Source organism: Streptopelia decaocto (genome assembly GCF_964273445.1).
Source record: "Streptopelia decaocto genome assembly, chromosome: 12".
In the NCBI taxonomy this organism is placed as follows: domain Eukaryota; kingdom Metazoa; phylum Chordata; class Aves; order Columbiformes; family Columbidae; genus Streptopelia; species Streptopelia decaocto.
This window is the reverse complement of record NC_138667.1, coordinates 11,335,555-11,351,653: the sequence shown is the minus strand read 5'-3', so window position 1 is coordinate 11,351,653 and position 16,099 is coordinate 11,335,555. Positions and strand designations below refer to the sequence as shown.

General features: G+C 42.7%; 1 protein-coding gene across 5 annotated transcripts in view; it reads left to right on the top strand.

The window, feature by feature from the left end:
- Positions 1-822: 822 nt before the first annotated feature.
- Positions 823-16,099, top strand: part of P4HA2 (prolyl 4-hydroxylase subunit alpha 2) — a 31,141-nt gene continuing 15,864 nt past the window's right edge. For 3 of the 5 annotated variants that reach the window (XR_014185259.1, XM_082063867.1, XM_082063870.1), the window contains exons 1-7: positions 861-963; positions 2,072-2,175; positions 8,487-8,583; positions 10,314-10,410; positions 12,425-12,576; positions 14,058-14,195; positions 15,415-15,654. Coding sequence is in view for 4 of the 5 variants with exons in the window: in XM_082063867.1 (XP_081919993.1) it covers positions 8,505-8,583; positions 10,314-10,410; positions 12,425-12,576; positions 14,058-14,195; positions 15,415-15,654 (706 nt within the window). In the remaining variant the exon portion in view is untranslated. Of the gene's footprint in view, positions 964-2,071; positions 2,183-8,486; positions 8,584-10,313; positions 10,411-12,424; positions 12,577-14,057; positions 14,196-15,414; positions 15,655-16,099 lie in introns of all 5 variants that reach the window. The other 2 variants (XM_082063868.1, XM_082063869.1) reach the window with 2 other exon arrangements.

Here is a 16,099-nt window from a genome sequence, read left to right as displayed (position 1 = left end):
CCTTGCTTTTTCAGTCACATTTTTCTAGATCTCTCTTCAGCAAATGGACTTGTGATGGTGGAGTGAATCTGGAAAGCAAGAGACGGCTTGTTCTTGGTGTCTTGTATGGTCTGATCCAGTTTCTGGCTATATTTAATATTCAAAAGATGTTATTTTTGGCTAAGTTAATCATTATGATGATTGGTAATGATGAAGGTTGCTCTGAATTGGTGTGAATAGTGGTTTGTCCAGGGGAACACGGTAAGATGTTCCCAGTGAGCTAGGGGAACGATCTCCTCTGGCTTTGTTTCAGCTCTGTCCATGCCTCAGCCCTCGAGTCCGTCCTTGCCCAAAGGCGCTGTGACGCCAGGAGCCCCAGAGGGCCCAAGCGGAGCCCGGCCGCTCCTTCCATGGCCTGTCACATCTTGCTCACACCTTCTGGTTGCATTCCAGTACAGAGATAAGCTCATAATTTAATTTTTAAACGTAATTTTCCTTCTTATGACACAGCCCAAGGTTTACAGGGAGGTATTGGGCAGTGGACACCCCGCCTCACGCTGGCTCAGCTGCGGTGCGGGAGCCGCTGGAGTCGCAGAACAGCAAGCCCGCAGGGAAGGCTTTCAGAGCTATGTGGGCAGTTTTTAGAAAGCAAGTAGCGTTTCCAAATGCTGTTTAATTTCTCTGTGCAACGCGCTTTCCCCGGCGCAGACGCCGCACCCCCGCCAGCCCTGCCCCAGCGGCCGCGCCGCCGGGCCCTGAGGTGATCCCGGGAGGGTCGGGGAGGGGGTGAGTCTCTGCGCGCCGCTACTCGCGGCATTACGGCAGGAGGGGCGGGGCTCTGGGCGGGGCTTCAAACGTGGCGGCGGCTCAATAGGAGCGGGGCCGGGGCCAGCCCGGCCGGGCGGGCGGCGGCGCGGCTGGAAGGGCCGGGGCGGTTCTAGAAACGCGGCTGAGCGGGGTGCGTGCGTGCGGCCGGCCGGCCGGGTGAGTCGGGCGGGGAGGGGGGCGGCCGCAGGTGGAGTCGCCCCACAGCGCTGAGGGGCCGCGGGGCGGCAGCTGCCGGCGGGCGGACGGGCCGGTGCCGCAGCCCCCTGGGGCTGTCGGGGGTCCCGCTGTGAGGAGCGCGGGGGTTGCGGCGGGGCCGTGGCTGGGGGTCGGGCTTGGGGCAGTCGGAATGCGGGCAGCCGGCTGTGAAGTGCTGCGGTTCAACGCTCGGCCGGCCCTGGAGAGCTCCCGGTCCGCTGCGGGGTGTCCGCGGGTCCCGGGTACAGCCCCGAGCGGCCCCCGCGGTTCGGCGGCTCCTTACGGGGTCAGCAAACGGCGGCGTCCGGCGTCTGCCCGGGGCACGGCAGCTTGGGCTGGGGAAGGAGCCGAAAGTGACATTTAAAAAAAAAAAAATGTACAAGGGCCGATTCTCCTTTTCCTTGCCCTTCAGATTTAAGTCTATCTGTCTCTCTGATGGCAGCACCACAAAGGTTATTGTGTGCGCTGAGTTACCTGGCTGCGTGTGTGCTTCCAGCTGCCGAAGGCTCAGGAAAGAGCAAGCGGTGTCTTAAGCTTCATAAATTCACTCAAACCCCCCTTGTTCTACTCCTGTCACATTTTATTTTAACCTGAGATTTGTTTTCCAAAAACTACTTATTTTTTCTTTAATTTGTCAAAGCACACAGCTGCACAGCTGAGCTGGGGTGGAAACCAGGCAAACAGTCGTGTGTGAGCGGTATGATGCAGAAATTGAAGCCTGGGTGGAAAAGGGTTGTGCAAATGCAGTGAAGAAGAGGCTGGTGTGAAAACGAAAGGCACTGCCCAGGGTGTTAGCACAGCTCAGCTGGGGCATGAGAGTTTGCTGTGTCATAGTAATGCAGAACATGCTTTTGACCAGATGCGAATAATTTTATTTCAAGCAGCGAAGAATGTCCTCATAACCTGGAAGCAAGGAGGAAAGAGGATGTGTAAATAAAGACTATGTTTGGAGCTGTCTGGCTTTGTGGTGTTTGGTATTTATTCCTAGCCGGTGATCACCCCTGTTTCTCAGTAAGTACTGAAGATAGGAGGATTTTGTAACAAGACCTCTTGCCCTGTTATTTTCTAGGTGTTCTGTGAGGTCAAAGCTGAGCTGAAAGGCCACAGCAGCTGTCTTCCCCAGGCTAGCACTTCAGCTTTCTGGCATCAAGGACCTAGGATACAATCCTGCAGGTACGTTGTAAGTATATGTAACAACCAATAACTGCCACTTATCTTTTAAAGGCCGAATATTATTCCACAGCTGTAAAATGGCATTGCTGTAACACTAACACACAATAATTTTGCTTCTTGCTTATGCTGTAATTTCTTTAGTTTTTTTTTTTTAATGTGGCTAATCATACTCTGGGAAGCAGTGCAGGAGGTGTGAGCCCAGAGTATGATTTTGTATTTCAAAGACAGTAACAGCAGAGGGAGCATGATTTACCATTTAGGATAAGAAGTTTTTCAGTCTAGGTTTAAGTCAGAAATCCAATCTGTTTATAATTTCCATGCTGTGCATATTGGCAAACTTCCAAAGAAGTGAGCTGTAAACATAGATACTTTTCCTATGACTAGTTCTGATTTTTGTCTGTTTTTCTATACATCTGAGCAGTGAGAACACAGAGTATGGTAGAGGGCATGTTCTAGGTGGTTTTAGAATAGTCAACCCCCACGCATCTGAGATAATGTCTGATTTTAATTGCTGATATTAACTGAAAGAAACAGTTCACTGACAGGAGACCTTTTTATATTTAAAACCTGTCTGAATAGGAAGGTTTTTTAAACACTATATGAGCATATGAAAGGTTATGTTAAGTATCATGCTAAAATTATGGGCTTTGCACTGTAAAATGCAGTCTAAAATTTAATGCAGAAAAAATGAACTCTAGTGGAAAAATGTGGCAGCCTTGCTGTGTTCACTAATGGTGTGAAATATGACACCAAGCTGTTTTGTATGGGATGAGCTTGCAGATGCTGCAGAGTAAGATGCAGCCAGATTTGCTGTGCCTTAGACTAGCGGGAATTTTCTTGCCTGCTGGAGTGCGGAAGAAATATTCTTTGCTATCGTTTTAAAAAAACTTGTTGGAGCTAATCAAGATGCTTGTAGTTTTTAAGGTTGTTATAATGAAGGATAACACAAGCCATTCTGTGTTGGAAGAAGTGCACGCAATTTCGCATGAGTGTACTGTATCCTTGTTAATGCGTGCAGATGAACAGCTTTTCCTACTTTTCTTTTGGCTTGCTTTGAGAAATACAAGGCAATCATGTTGTAGTATTTGCTAGGCACTTAAAATTGTTTTCAGATGCACATTAAACCCTTTGGCAGGAAAGGTGGTGATGTTGGCATAAGCTGCTTTGAGCAGTAAATCCCAACGTGTGCTGGAGGAAGCAGTTTGATGATGAAGAGAGAAGAGAACTGACTTGTGAGGAAGCACATGATACTGGAAGGGAGCAATCAATGCTTTTTGCTGTTTGTGGCACTGGCAGTTTTGTGAATCCTGTGATGAGGTTCACAACACAATGTCGTCTGGGTATGGCACTGACAGGCATTTAAATCTGAAGTTCTTTGTGTCAGAGGAGTGGGTGAACACTGGAGCATCTGGGTTCCTGTGGATAATTAATTTTGGCCCTGAATTACTTGTTTGGAAGTCTTCAGCCAATGGCGAAGGTTTGCTTTCTTAGGACAAAATTAATGTTTCCTTAGTATTAATGATTTTTAAATAGGTTTTATAGCTGCTATCATGTACCAGGCCTCTCCTGGTGAATGTGTCAGGCTGATCTGCAAGACTTGGAATACTGCTACAAGCTGGATGGTTTTTATGGCTGTTTTTCTTATAGAGATATTGAGAGAAGCTCTTCCTTGGCAACATCCTGAAAATCTGTTTATGATTAAGCCCATCTTTTGGCTCTGAACAAGTGTGTAAGCAATCTTGCAGTTTTTATTTGTACTACTTTCTACTTAAATAATTAGTCTTATCGACAGCCATCAATACTGCTAGCAGGTTGTTGCCTGCTTTTGAAGTTCTGTTGTTTGTGGAGGGAGAAGGGGACAAAGCTGCATAGTCAGTTCACTGCTTCTTGCTGTGCCTACAATAAGATGATGGGTGGAAAGCACTGGTGTTTGGATAAACCCCAAACAGACCTGGCTCATCCAAGAGTTCAACCTCAAATTGCTGTTTGAGGATTGACCATTTTTCAGAACCTGCCATGTGGGCCTCAACTGCATATGCACCAATAACCCATCTGTGGCCTGAGGTGGCTTTGAAGTAGTAATGTGCTCGTTAGATTTCACCATGATAGTTTATATTTAGATACATGTGGAAGCAGCTGTTCTAGCAGTGATTTTTCCAGGTGTCTTTAATAGCATAGGCAAGCACAGAAGAGGATACAGGCAATAACCCTTGTCTGTGTCATCAGCTTGTAAGTTGTTGAGTTGTGATGGTTCAGAAAAATGGTAGTTAATCAGATTTCAACAGTATTTAGTTATGATAGTTTGTCTCACAGATTTTATTCCCTTGTAGCGTGGGTCTGTAGAATGGAACCAAACCAGGGAACAGTAACTTAGAATAACTTGTTGTTGTATGCTTGGGTGTGGGGGGGAAACAAAGCCAAAACCCAAACAAACAAAAACCTGCAAAACAAACAAAACAAAACAAATAACCTGGAAGAAATAGAAAACTAGATCTGTTAGGAGTAATTACAATTTGTTGTGAAGGAAGTATGTCACAGAGGAAGCCTGATGATGGAAGATAGCGGCAGACCAGTGATTTCTGCTGTGTTCTGGGCTTAGTGTGGATAACATTCTGAAGTGGTGAGCTGGCAGTCTGCTGAGCAGGGATGGAATGCAGGTTTTTGACTAATTTCATATGGATCAGCGACGTATTGCGCACTTATGTCTCTGTTCTCACTTTTTCTCTCCCTGGAGAAGCCCAACAGCAAAGGGAGTGCTGTCACATCTGTATGGTGGTGTGGAAGAACACCGTGATTTTTCTTTTTTTTCCCCTCCTGGATTTCATGTGATCAAAATGAGAGTTCACAATACAGCAAGACTCACACTCTGGCCTGATTTGTCATAATAAGCAGCAATAAGGAGTGTGGCTTTAATTCTTTCAATTACACAGACTGATCATATGTTGGTTCCACTTGGTTTAATTCTTCTGCATGAGAAGTCTGTGCATATTTGGAGCCTGGATGAAGGACTCGCTTTTGTTAGTCTCTGTTTTTAGTTAGGCTGTCAAGCAATTGGAGGTTTTTTTCTGACTTGTTTTGTTTTTCTAAGAACATGCTTATCTGGGAGTGAGAACTGACATCAGGAGTGCATAATGAGCCAGGAGATAGTGCAACTTGTGTCTTCAGTTACCTATCCTGGGTGCTACTGCTATTACTTTTTTAAGAAAAGCTGCAGAATGCAAATCAGGTCCACTTATACTCAGTTGTGCTGAGTGGTACTTGCTGTGGCTCTTTTGTGAGGTGAAGGGGGAAGAGGGGTTTTCAGCATGTGTGGGCAGAAGTGCTGCCTCCTGTCCCAAGGAAGGCTCTGAGGATCCTGCTCTTGTTCTGTAGCTACACAGGAGACTCCAGCCTATCAGTCTGATCAGAAGTGGAGTCCTAATGGGACTGGATGAGTAACAGGTATTTGTTTCCTCTTCTGACATGAAAAAAGTCCTTCCTTTGGCTTGTGTGGGAGCTGGCTTGAATCCCCCATGACTGGAAATGAAATTTAGAGTGGGTGAGGAACTGATAACCCTGGTAGATATGCAATAAACTTCTCTTCTGTAGGTCATGTCCATGTTTTTATAGCTTCTAGAGTAAGAACTTTTAGAAAGCTTATTTAATACTAATGCAGTCAAACTTGTGGAGAAAAATTCCATCCTGGTCTGTTGTGTCTAGAAGAACCTTTTTTCCTTCTGCCAGTGCTCTCTGAAGTCTGACAGCACGCTTTCCGGTGGGAGCCATGATTCACTGAGGTCTTACACTCTGAAGAAGTAAAGTGTTTGCACAATATCCATTTGGTTGGCTTTTTAGCTCTGCTGGTTGAACACCTTTAAGGAAAGGAGCAAAACATTAAATGTGTTGCTGTATGCAGAGAGGTTTAGTTCTATCAGTGTTGCTATTACAGCTACAACAGTGAGAACCATCAGGCAAGGCAGGGGTATAAGTGCTCATCTCCATCCTCATCATTTGAAGATGCTGTTGAACAAAAGCGATAAATGCAGCTAGTATCCTACACAGACTTCTTTTCTGGCATTTTCATGCAAAAAAGTTCTTCCATTCTCTGTTTGAATAAAACACACTGGATTTATAAACACTTATCTCAGTTATTGAGGAAGAAGGTGCTAAAGCCCCTTCTGCCTCTCTCACCCTCCTTGTTAGCAGATGGTTTGGTTGGGGTGGGCACGTGTACGTGTGCGTATGCACACATGCCCGTGCTGTCCAAGAATGCGGTTATAACATTATGTTCAGCCTCCTGTAAATCATTATTTGTGCTGATTTTCCAAGTAACATCTGTGAAAAGAATGTGTAGAAGCAATTTGAAAGCCCTGCAGCCAGGTGTCCTGCTTGTTCAAGCAAGAGCTTATGTCTCTGTTTACTGAAGTTTCTGTTTATTGACTCAGGCAGATCTGAGTAGGATGGTGAAGCTGTTAAAGATCTGCTATAAAGACAAGCTGCTAGCTGTAGTAAGTGTTCTTCTTGGCAGATATCCTCAGCCATGAGAAAACATGGTGGGGAGGGGCAGGGTGGAGAATGCAGAGTTGTCTTGTTTTAACTGGAAAGTTCCCTTGTAATTGTTTTGCCAGGCTTTGTGTAGTGCATCCAAAAAACCACTTTATGAAATGATGACAGACTATGCAGATGGACAGTTGTGGCTTAATATATCTAAATTAATGCACTTCCCAAGTGCTCTTGACTTGCTGTGCTTTCTGCTACATCACTTATTGTGGCTTTTAGTATTGGCAGACCTCTGTGTGGTACTATTCATTCAGCTTTACTCGATTCTCACATTACCCATGTACTAGTCCTGAACTAACTTAAACAAGCAGTTTGGGAATATGTGGTTTGCAGGGGGGTGAGAAACAGAAGAGGGAAAGGAGAAGATGACTTATGCCATGAGACGTTTTCCTGCTTACTCATGCTAGCAAACTGTGGTGGCAAATGTTTCTGATTCCTCATGTCTTTTGAAGCAATCAAAAGAATAATTTGAAAACAGTCATCTTGCCATGTGATAGAGAATGGAGCTATTTCTAATGTTCTTAATGACGGCAGTTTTATTCATGGTGTGTTTGGTGTTTAAGTCCATGGCACCAGTGAGCTCAGCTGAGGGTGAGGGCCTCTGTCTCCCCTCCAGCCCCCTTCCTCATCAGATTTAAGTGATTCCATTTTGCCCCCAATAGCTGCACATTGTTTAATGTATTTGGAGTAAGAGCAGGTTGTAAGTGGTCATTTCCAGTCACCAGTTTACCCAGTTACAATAAGCAAGAAGAATAATTAATTGCTGTTTAGATGAAGGTGGACAGTTGTCATCTTCCTTTTGACACTGTGGGTGTTGTGAGAGCTCTGTGTTTGAGCAGCAGGGCTGTTCTGGCTGTTCTGCTTGGTGAACAGGCAGCTCAGAGCGAGCTGGGGGCTGATCCAAGTGCAGTGCAGGCTCCTCAGGTTCCCCGCAAGGGGCAGTCCTGGCCATTGGATGTACCAGGAGAGCTACAGCCCCCAGGAGGTTCTTCTATACTGACCTCGCATCCTTTATTTCACTTGTCTACTATTGTACCTGTCTGCTCCGACCGGCTTTCCCTTCCGTGCCCTCCATGGGCTGTGCTCTTAGAAGTGGAACAGTCTGCTTTCAGTCTCTTGAGCTGGCACAGCCTTTGAAGCGCAGAAGTCATAAGGGCTGTGCCCTGAGGCCAGTGTGCTGGGATGATGCATTTTGAATAAGCAGAGTTGGAAATTTCACTTTCAACTTTTCCAGCCGTTGCTGCCACTTCCACACTACAAAATGCTATATTTCTCTGTTTGGCTTTCTCACTATTTGTCTTTCTAGAGGGTTTTTATATAACTGAGTTGCAGAGCATGCTACAAGTCTGTCTGTTTTATATTCCAATAATAATAAAAGTCTAAATTATATAACTTTGTATACTGTCCTGTTTTCCAGCTGTAATTATGCATAGAAGGCATTGAGCTGCCCTTGCAGAAGATCTTGTTCTCATTTTGTGGACGAATATGTTTCTTCCATTACTTCTGTCATGTGGGCCTTTCATGAACTGCAGTGTCTTCCATTTGAACCCCTAGGAGTTTGCTGGATAGCATTTGAGACTGTTAATTAGCAGCTCCTGTAGTTAAAGGAGACTTCTTTTTCAAGCCTTACTGATTAGAATTCCATCTTCAAGGCTGTATATAGTTTTCATGAGGTTGGAATGAGTGCAGATGAAGATTAATGCCTTGTTTTTTTTTTTCTCACAAATAAGTTAATCCTTTTTCCTACTCCTTTTCCTTTTAATTTGTTGCAGGCTTGAGCTATCTGGAAGATGAAGCCCTGGTTGCAGTTGTTCTTTACCTGTACGCTCTTGATCTGGCACACAGAAGCAGAGTTCTTCACCTCCATAGGTAAGGAAAGAACCAATGCATGGTGTTGTGATGTAGTTAATGTGATTGCCGAAATTGCTACAGTTCACAGTTGAAGCATGTGATGTTCTTCATATGGCCCTATGAAACACTATCTGCATTAGGAAAAGCTGCTCTTTTGCATCCTTGATCCATTCTGCATTGCGAGTCCTGCCTCAGTGCGGTTTGTTTGCAGTCGGGTGACTTTGCACATTGTGACCAATGTAATCCAAGTTTCTGTGGGGGCTCTGTCACTAAAGACAGTTCCTATGTTTTATTAAGATTTGTGCACCTGTTACTGTTGTCTTGAACACAGGACAAACCTTATGCTAGAAAACTTAGTCCTGAATTTATGATTTTTAGAAAAGAATTTAAGTGACAAATATGTAAAACACTTTCTTTAACAGCACCTGAAATCTCCTGTCTTCTCAAAAAGCTGGAGTTAGGTGTCAGAAGGAAAAAATACCCACCTTACCTTGTGCATGTTTTGTAAGACCTGAGTAAATCCTGAAGAGTCCACGCTGTTACAAATCCTGAAAATAAATTGATTTTTATGACAATTTAGTTTTTGTGTTCTAATAGCTGTGACACAACCATGTACCATGATTGTGGTAGAGTCTGAAAAACCAGCACAAACTGAGTTTTCTGCTGTGGTGATCCAATATTTTCCTGTGGAATACCTTAGGGAGTTTACCCCCATAAGGAAATTAAGGATTAATTAACTCCACCTGGCTGTTCTCCAGAATATGCTTTGAGCTCAGTGGGACTGTTCCTGAATGGTAAAACTCAAAACTCCCCGTGGTTTATTTTGCACGGCTGGTGGAACAGCTCAGGCAGAGGGTGCTTCACTGCTGACCTTCAGCACACGCTCCTGTGCCCTGGAGTTTGCTAAACAGTGTTTAATTACATGTGCGTTGTTTGGTTCTCTTTTTTCCTAAGTAGCTTTTTTGTACAAAGTTACTGTGAAGGATCACCTTTTCTTTACTTACCTGTTTCTGAACTTTTCCTAACTCTGAAAATAGCACAGCCTGCTGACTTCCATCTGCTTAGTCATGCCTCATTAATAATTACTTTGGAATGCTGAAATTAAAGCTGTGGCTGCATTTATAAATCTCATCCGGTCTTTCAGTGTTTGGTGTTTGAAAAGCAGAGTTAGTCATGGCAATTAGGATTGACATGCTGGCCGTTTTCACTAGTGCTAATCAGGAGAGAGTGTGTGTGTCAGTCTGTAACCATTAGTCTGAAATTTCTCTGTACTTAATGTTAGGTTGTGTTTCCACAGTTACCCATATTCAAAAGCTGTAATTGTAAGTGGTGCCAATGGTTAGACTAATAATTCATCGGTGTGACCTAATCTGTACCCATATGTAGAACAGATGTTTTGGCAACTATTTGGATCTTTCGTTGCTTTGACTCAATGGCTGTATTAATGTCAAACCTCTTTTTTTATTGTCTTGCATATAGCTGTAACACTCAAAGTAATGCAGCGGCAGTGGAAGGGTCACAGCAAAGCTGTGTGGGCCATTGAAGTTGCAATTTTAGAAGCCCCTTGAAGCGTTTGAATGCCAGACCTGTATGTGTAATAGTTTTTGTGGTTTATGGTCCACGCCCTTAATTTGTCTGGTTATTGCGGTGGTTTAATAGCCCTAAAGCGTATGATATCTGTCTTCTGAGCTCTTGGAAAGTGTTACTTTTTTAGGTCTGATAAATGTTTGCTCATACTCTGGTTTTAGGTCAAATGACAGACCTGATTTATGCAGAGAAGGACTTGGTACAGTCTTTAAAGGAATACATTCGAGCAGAAGAGATCAAGCTCTCTCAGATTAAAAGGTAAAGGGACAGGTTCACAAAACAGGTGACAAAATGTTGGTTTTAAATTACAGCACATCTTTCTGTCATCACTCTTGCTGCTAGATCTTAACATTTCCACAGTAAATAATCACAGTGAGACCATAATGATTAACTTGTTTGTAATTTATTCCCACAAACCTGCAGAGAGGGTTCCCTGCTTCGTGTATCATTCAGGCTTTGTCTGCTTGTTTGGGAACTGTTGTCTACTGGGTGCTTCCCTCTTCCTTCCCTGTCCTTGTACCATCACAGAGCTCTAGTGGAGAAGACACTGGTCATGTCAGATGTCAGAGGAGCCTTGTCGCTGCGAGTGAAACACCTCTGGGTGCCAGTGCCCCGTGCTACCTGTTGTAAGCAGCACTGATGCTGTAAAACAGCAGCTACAGCACATCTCAGACATTATCCTGATTGCTGAGACCACTTGAAAGGCTCTTGCTGACAGCCAGTGTTTTTGGTGTCCTTTAGAAAGACAGTTAATACTTTCCTAGCTGAAAGTAATATCACACAGGGTGTGACACTAGAATAGTCTAAATGAGGTCCAGGTTCAGAAGAGCTGAGTGCCTGTAAATGGAGCTGTGCTTTCCAAATAACTTCTAAATTCCGGGTGATATGTGGTGGTTTGATCTCCCTTTTGGGGGCTGTAGAGTGGGGACAAGGCTATGGTGTGGTGAAATGATATGAATTCCTTGTCACAAATGTTCATTTCTTGAAAAACTGCCCTTTGGCAGAAAAGCAATCTCCTCTTGAAGTGTTGTTAAAGAAAATGCCAGTTCAATCCATGTAGAAACTGGTCTTTTTTAAAAAAGTCTCTTTTTTTCATTGACTGAGACATGCAAGTGCTTTTTTAATGTGTTAAATTTTCAGTTGACTTGTATTTTGGTGTATTTGTAAGCAAGAGTATTCTATCACTGTCAATATTTAAGCCGTTTCATCCTGCTAGAATATGCTTTGTAAGAGGTGTTAAATTTTGTAATTTGAATATTGTAACACTTTTCAGTATCCGGAGATACGTTTGTGATTCAAAAATCATATTGTCATGTGAGTGAAGAGGCTAGAACTTGACTGTATTTACTAATTTGCGAAATAAATATTAGGAGTAGTGAGAGTGTAAAAGGGAAGTGCAGGTGAGGCTGGTCTCAGTTTTGTCAATCTGATATTTCTGCAAAGGATCTCAGAAAAGTCATCTTCTGTTTTCTGTTACAACATTGTGGTACAGAGAAGCCAGGCAGTCTGACAATGTTTACCTGTGCTTATGTAAAGTTGTTTGTAACCGTAGTTTGTTCATTATTTACTGAGTTTGAAATTACAGGCTGGAAGGGGATCTCTTATGTTCAGTTATTAGTTTACCTCAGCGGTTTTCTTCCTATTGAGTACTGGAGAGAGGAGCACGCAGTTGGGCCAGATGTTTGTGTTAAGGGATAATATGAAGAGCAAGAGAATAAATTCTCACTATAGCGTCAGCAGTTGGCAGCTCAAATGTACCGTAAGACAGAATACGAAGTTTCCTGCTGTGATTTCAGAGCTCAACAACAGTGTAATCTGGGTGACTGACAGCACTGCCCTGTACCATCTGAGCATTTCCAGCCTGAAAATCAAAGCTTATGGTTTAGTTTCCATAAAGCTAAAAAGCTCTTGGAATTTTATTTACACTTGTATTTTATCTAAGAGATAAATGACACTCACAGTGATTGTGTGCTATATTTTCCGAAGTGTAGTATGCTGAAAAGTGATGATTAAGACTCATTGTGAGTGAAATGCGTGCCTAGTTGTAGTAAGGTTTAAAATAGTAAGCAGAGAAACCAATTCCTTTTAAAATAAAAGACTTGTACTTAAAAAAAATCAGTTATACTTCACTTTATCCTTGTGAAGTTGAAAGCTGATTATGATGGTGAAAGCAGCAATAAATTGATTCTAGCTGGGCAATTAGGATGATTTCAGAAGGAAGACATGCATTCATAAATTATTCTCAGTCTGAGGTGTGCACTTCTCATTCCAGCTGGGCTGAAAAAATGGACTTACTGACTAGCAAATCAAGCTCTGATCCAGAGGGATATCTGGCACATCCTGTAAATGCGTATAAACTGGTGAAGCGTTTAAATACTGACTGGCTGGAATTGGAAAACCTGGTTCTTCAGGATACAACAAATGGTAAGGAGTTACAAGGGAGAAGTCACCAAGAGGTGGCCTTACAACACGGTTCCTTGTCCTCTTTGTATTCTGGAAAGTGGCAAACTCAGCTGTGGTTTAAATATTATTGCCAAGTTTGGTTGAAACTTAAACTAGTGACTGGTCTCTTGTTTACTCGTTACCCAGTGAGTGAAACTTGTCACAAACACAGCTCAGTCATGACTCAAAGAAACTGTTACCTGCTTGCTTTGGGGAAAAGGGAGAACAGGACATGTTCAAGTTGTCAGCTGTGTTGGCAGCTATTGCGTTACTCCTAGTCTTGAGGTTTATGTTCCTTTAAACTTACTCATCTGCTCTCCCAGTCTCTTGCTTCTTGTGGTGATCATTGGTTTTTGACCATGTTGATCAGTAGATAAGATTTAAGAATCAAAATGAGACCCATACTGAATTGTTGAAGGAATATGTATCAGCCCCAGCATTAAGAGCTGGCAGATGTCGTAGTCAGTCTAATAACAGGCTAATATATACAACTGCTATCTGTAAACCTGTCCTTCTAAATCAGATGTTTCCAGTACTAAACTTCGGTTTTGCGTCATATTGTCAAAGTGTCTGCCTGCCAAAGCGTTTTTTTTTTAAATGCAGGTTTATTTTTATTGGACTTATTGAAAGCAAGGGAGAAGAGGCTGTGTTTTTGAGGCAGAACACTGCATGTTTTCCCTTTCTACTCTGCATATGCTAAAGTTTTGGTGCTTGGAAGATTTTTCCAGCCAAGATTTTTATTGCCTTTTGGAATAGTCATCCTAGATGGAAATAAAATACTCAGTTCTATTGAGTGCTTCTGTCATTAATTCATGCTTGCTGCATGACTGGAAATGCCCAAATAGTTTTCCTTCAGTGGATTGCCCCCACTTCTGCCTGATTGACCTGCTGTGCAACCTCTGTGTTTATGTGATGCATTTAATTTTATTTCTAAATGGCACTTGGGTTTATTTGTCAGGTTTAAAAGACTCTTGCTCATAAGGTGTTACCCTTACTTAGGGCATCCTGGATCAGGGTCTCTGTCCCTTGAGCTGAAATTTGAAAAGCTTTTATGGCTTTACAGGTCGGAGTAGTTTGAAATCGTTGTTCAGTACTGTGATCTGCAGTTGTGTCTGTGAGTATTGCAAGAGAACTGATGAAAGCTGTTAAGTTTTCATGCTAGAAACACATTACAGGAAAATGAGGATTGTTAGATTCACATTGTCCTTTAGCAGTTGTGTGGTACAAGTAAACTGAGGGGTTTAGTGGTTATTTATCCTTAATCTTTTACTTGTGAGCTGTAGTTCTTAAAAGGGCACAGAAAAAAAATGTTTTTGTAACTTGGGAGCCTAACAAGAGACTTCAAATCTGGATTATTTGAATCGCAATTCCCAAAACAAAGCATATGTTTCCTTTTCTGTGTTAATCTGGTACTGATATTTGTTCAAACTCTGGAAATAACATCTCTCTCTTTTACTGCAAAGGCTTTATTGCAAATCTTACAATTCAGCGTCAGTTTTTTCCAACTGAAGAAGATGAGACTGGAGCTGCGAAAGCTCTGATGCGCCTGCAGGACACGTACAAACTGGATCCTGAAACACTCTCTCGAGGCAACTTACCAGGTAAGTGCATAAGGGTCTCCTCTGCATGAAAAGAAAGGAAATGGTGACATCTTCAAACTCTCCAAATCTCCTTTTTCAGTAGCGAGGAAGGACAGTGATGCTGAGAGTCCAAGCAGCTGAGATGCTTGCAGATATCTCTACTTCGGTACTTTGAGAGCAACCTTGAGGTTCTTCCCACCCAAGCTGAAGAGCTGTGGTCTGCAGTGACCAGCTCAATTAGTGTTACAAAAAAAAGCTGATTTTTCTAATCACTATACCAGGACAACAAAGGATGCCATGCTTTCTTGTGCTGGTTACTGTGTAGGCAAATGCTGTGTGTGCTTCCCATCCCAAATAACTTATGAGCCAGGGGAAGGAGCTGCTTCATAATTCACTGCTCTGATGGCTCTTGCAAAGCTTGACTCTGTTCTTGTTTGCTGCAGTCTTCCAGTGAGGCTTTGGTTGAATAACTTTGCTTCTGTTCTTTATCTATGAAATGAGGATTAACAGTTGTTGCCACAGAGGGATGTTTTGGAAAGTACACAGATATATTGGGATGCTTCAGTGTTTTGGCAGCTGAGTCTTGATTAATGTTTGTTGCTGCTGCAGACTTACTGAAACAGGTTACAGTTGCTGGTAACACACCGTTTACAAACTGAACTGATTGGAGTGTGGGTAGATGAGTTGACAGAGCAGTTTTAGTCATTATATGTAGGTTATTAACAATGAACTTAGAGTTATCTGTTCATCTGCTGAGCTGGAGCAACTGGAAAACAGTGCAGAGTTAGTCAAATGGATACCTGGTTTGGCTAAATAACCATCAGCTTGCTTACACACAAATATACATCTCCAGTAAACAGCGAACAAGCCAGCTCCGCATATAGCCACACTTCACTAATCATCTAGCAGTGTTTGTTTGCAGGTTCAGTAAAATCTGTTAAGCTGTTAGTCTGCTCTGCCTTTGTCTACAACAAAAAACACAATAACTTTACAGTCTAATTTCTATGTTAAACTCTCTTGGTTTCCAAAGAATTAATGCCACAGAATTAGGATAGAATTTAATTTTTAATTCTGAAGGATCAGTTTAGTACAGAACATAAAATATTGTCTAAGCGCTATCTTTTAGAAGCCTTTTTGGATTATAAAAGTATGTATTTACAAATATTCCTCAGTGTGCTCTGTGTCTTTGAAAGCAAAGATACTTCTGTGTAGATTGTTTAAAGCTATCTTTTGTTTTCAGGAACAAAGTATAGATCCTCTTTGACAGTAGGTGATTGCTTTGGTATGGGAAAGACTGCTTACAATGATGGAGATTACTACCACACAGTGCTCTGGATGGAACAAGCCTTAAAACAACACGATGAGGGGGAAGATACGACAGTCAGCAAAGTGGAGATCCTAGATTATCTCAGCTATGCGGTTTTCCAGTTTGGGGATTTACATAGAGCCATGGAGCTTACCAGACGTCTGATATCCCTTGGTAAGAACAAAAGATCTGCTATTCTAGTGCTGGGGACTGTTGCCAACAGCAGTCATGGCCCATACATATTGGTCAGCTGGCTGGAAGGATATCTTGCCAGATGACTTATAATAAATGTAGGTCCCAGAAAAACAAAAACCAAAACCAACCACAAACAAAAAACACAAAACAAAACACAAACAAAAAAAAAAGCCCCTAAGAAACAGGAAAACAAAACCAACCCAAACCAAAAAAAACAACAAAACAAACCAACCCCCACCCAACAACAAAAAAAACCCAAACAGCCTACTTACACAAGAACCCAAATATGTGTCTGACTGCAGTACTTCTGTGCTTTGCCTCAGAGTACCAAGATGTGTTTGGTAATGGTTAAAGCCTGTGTTGTCTTGAGTGGAGATCAAGCCTGCCATGGACGTAGGCAGAGTCCTCTGTCTTCTGTAAAGTC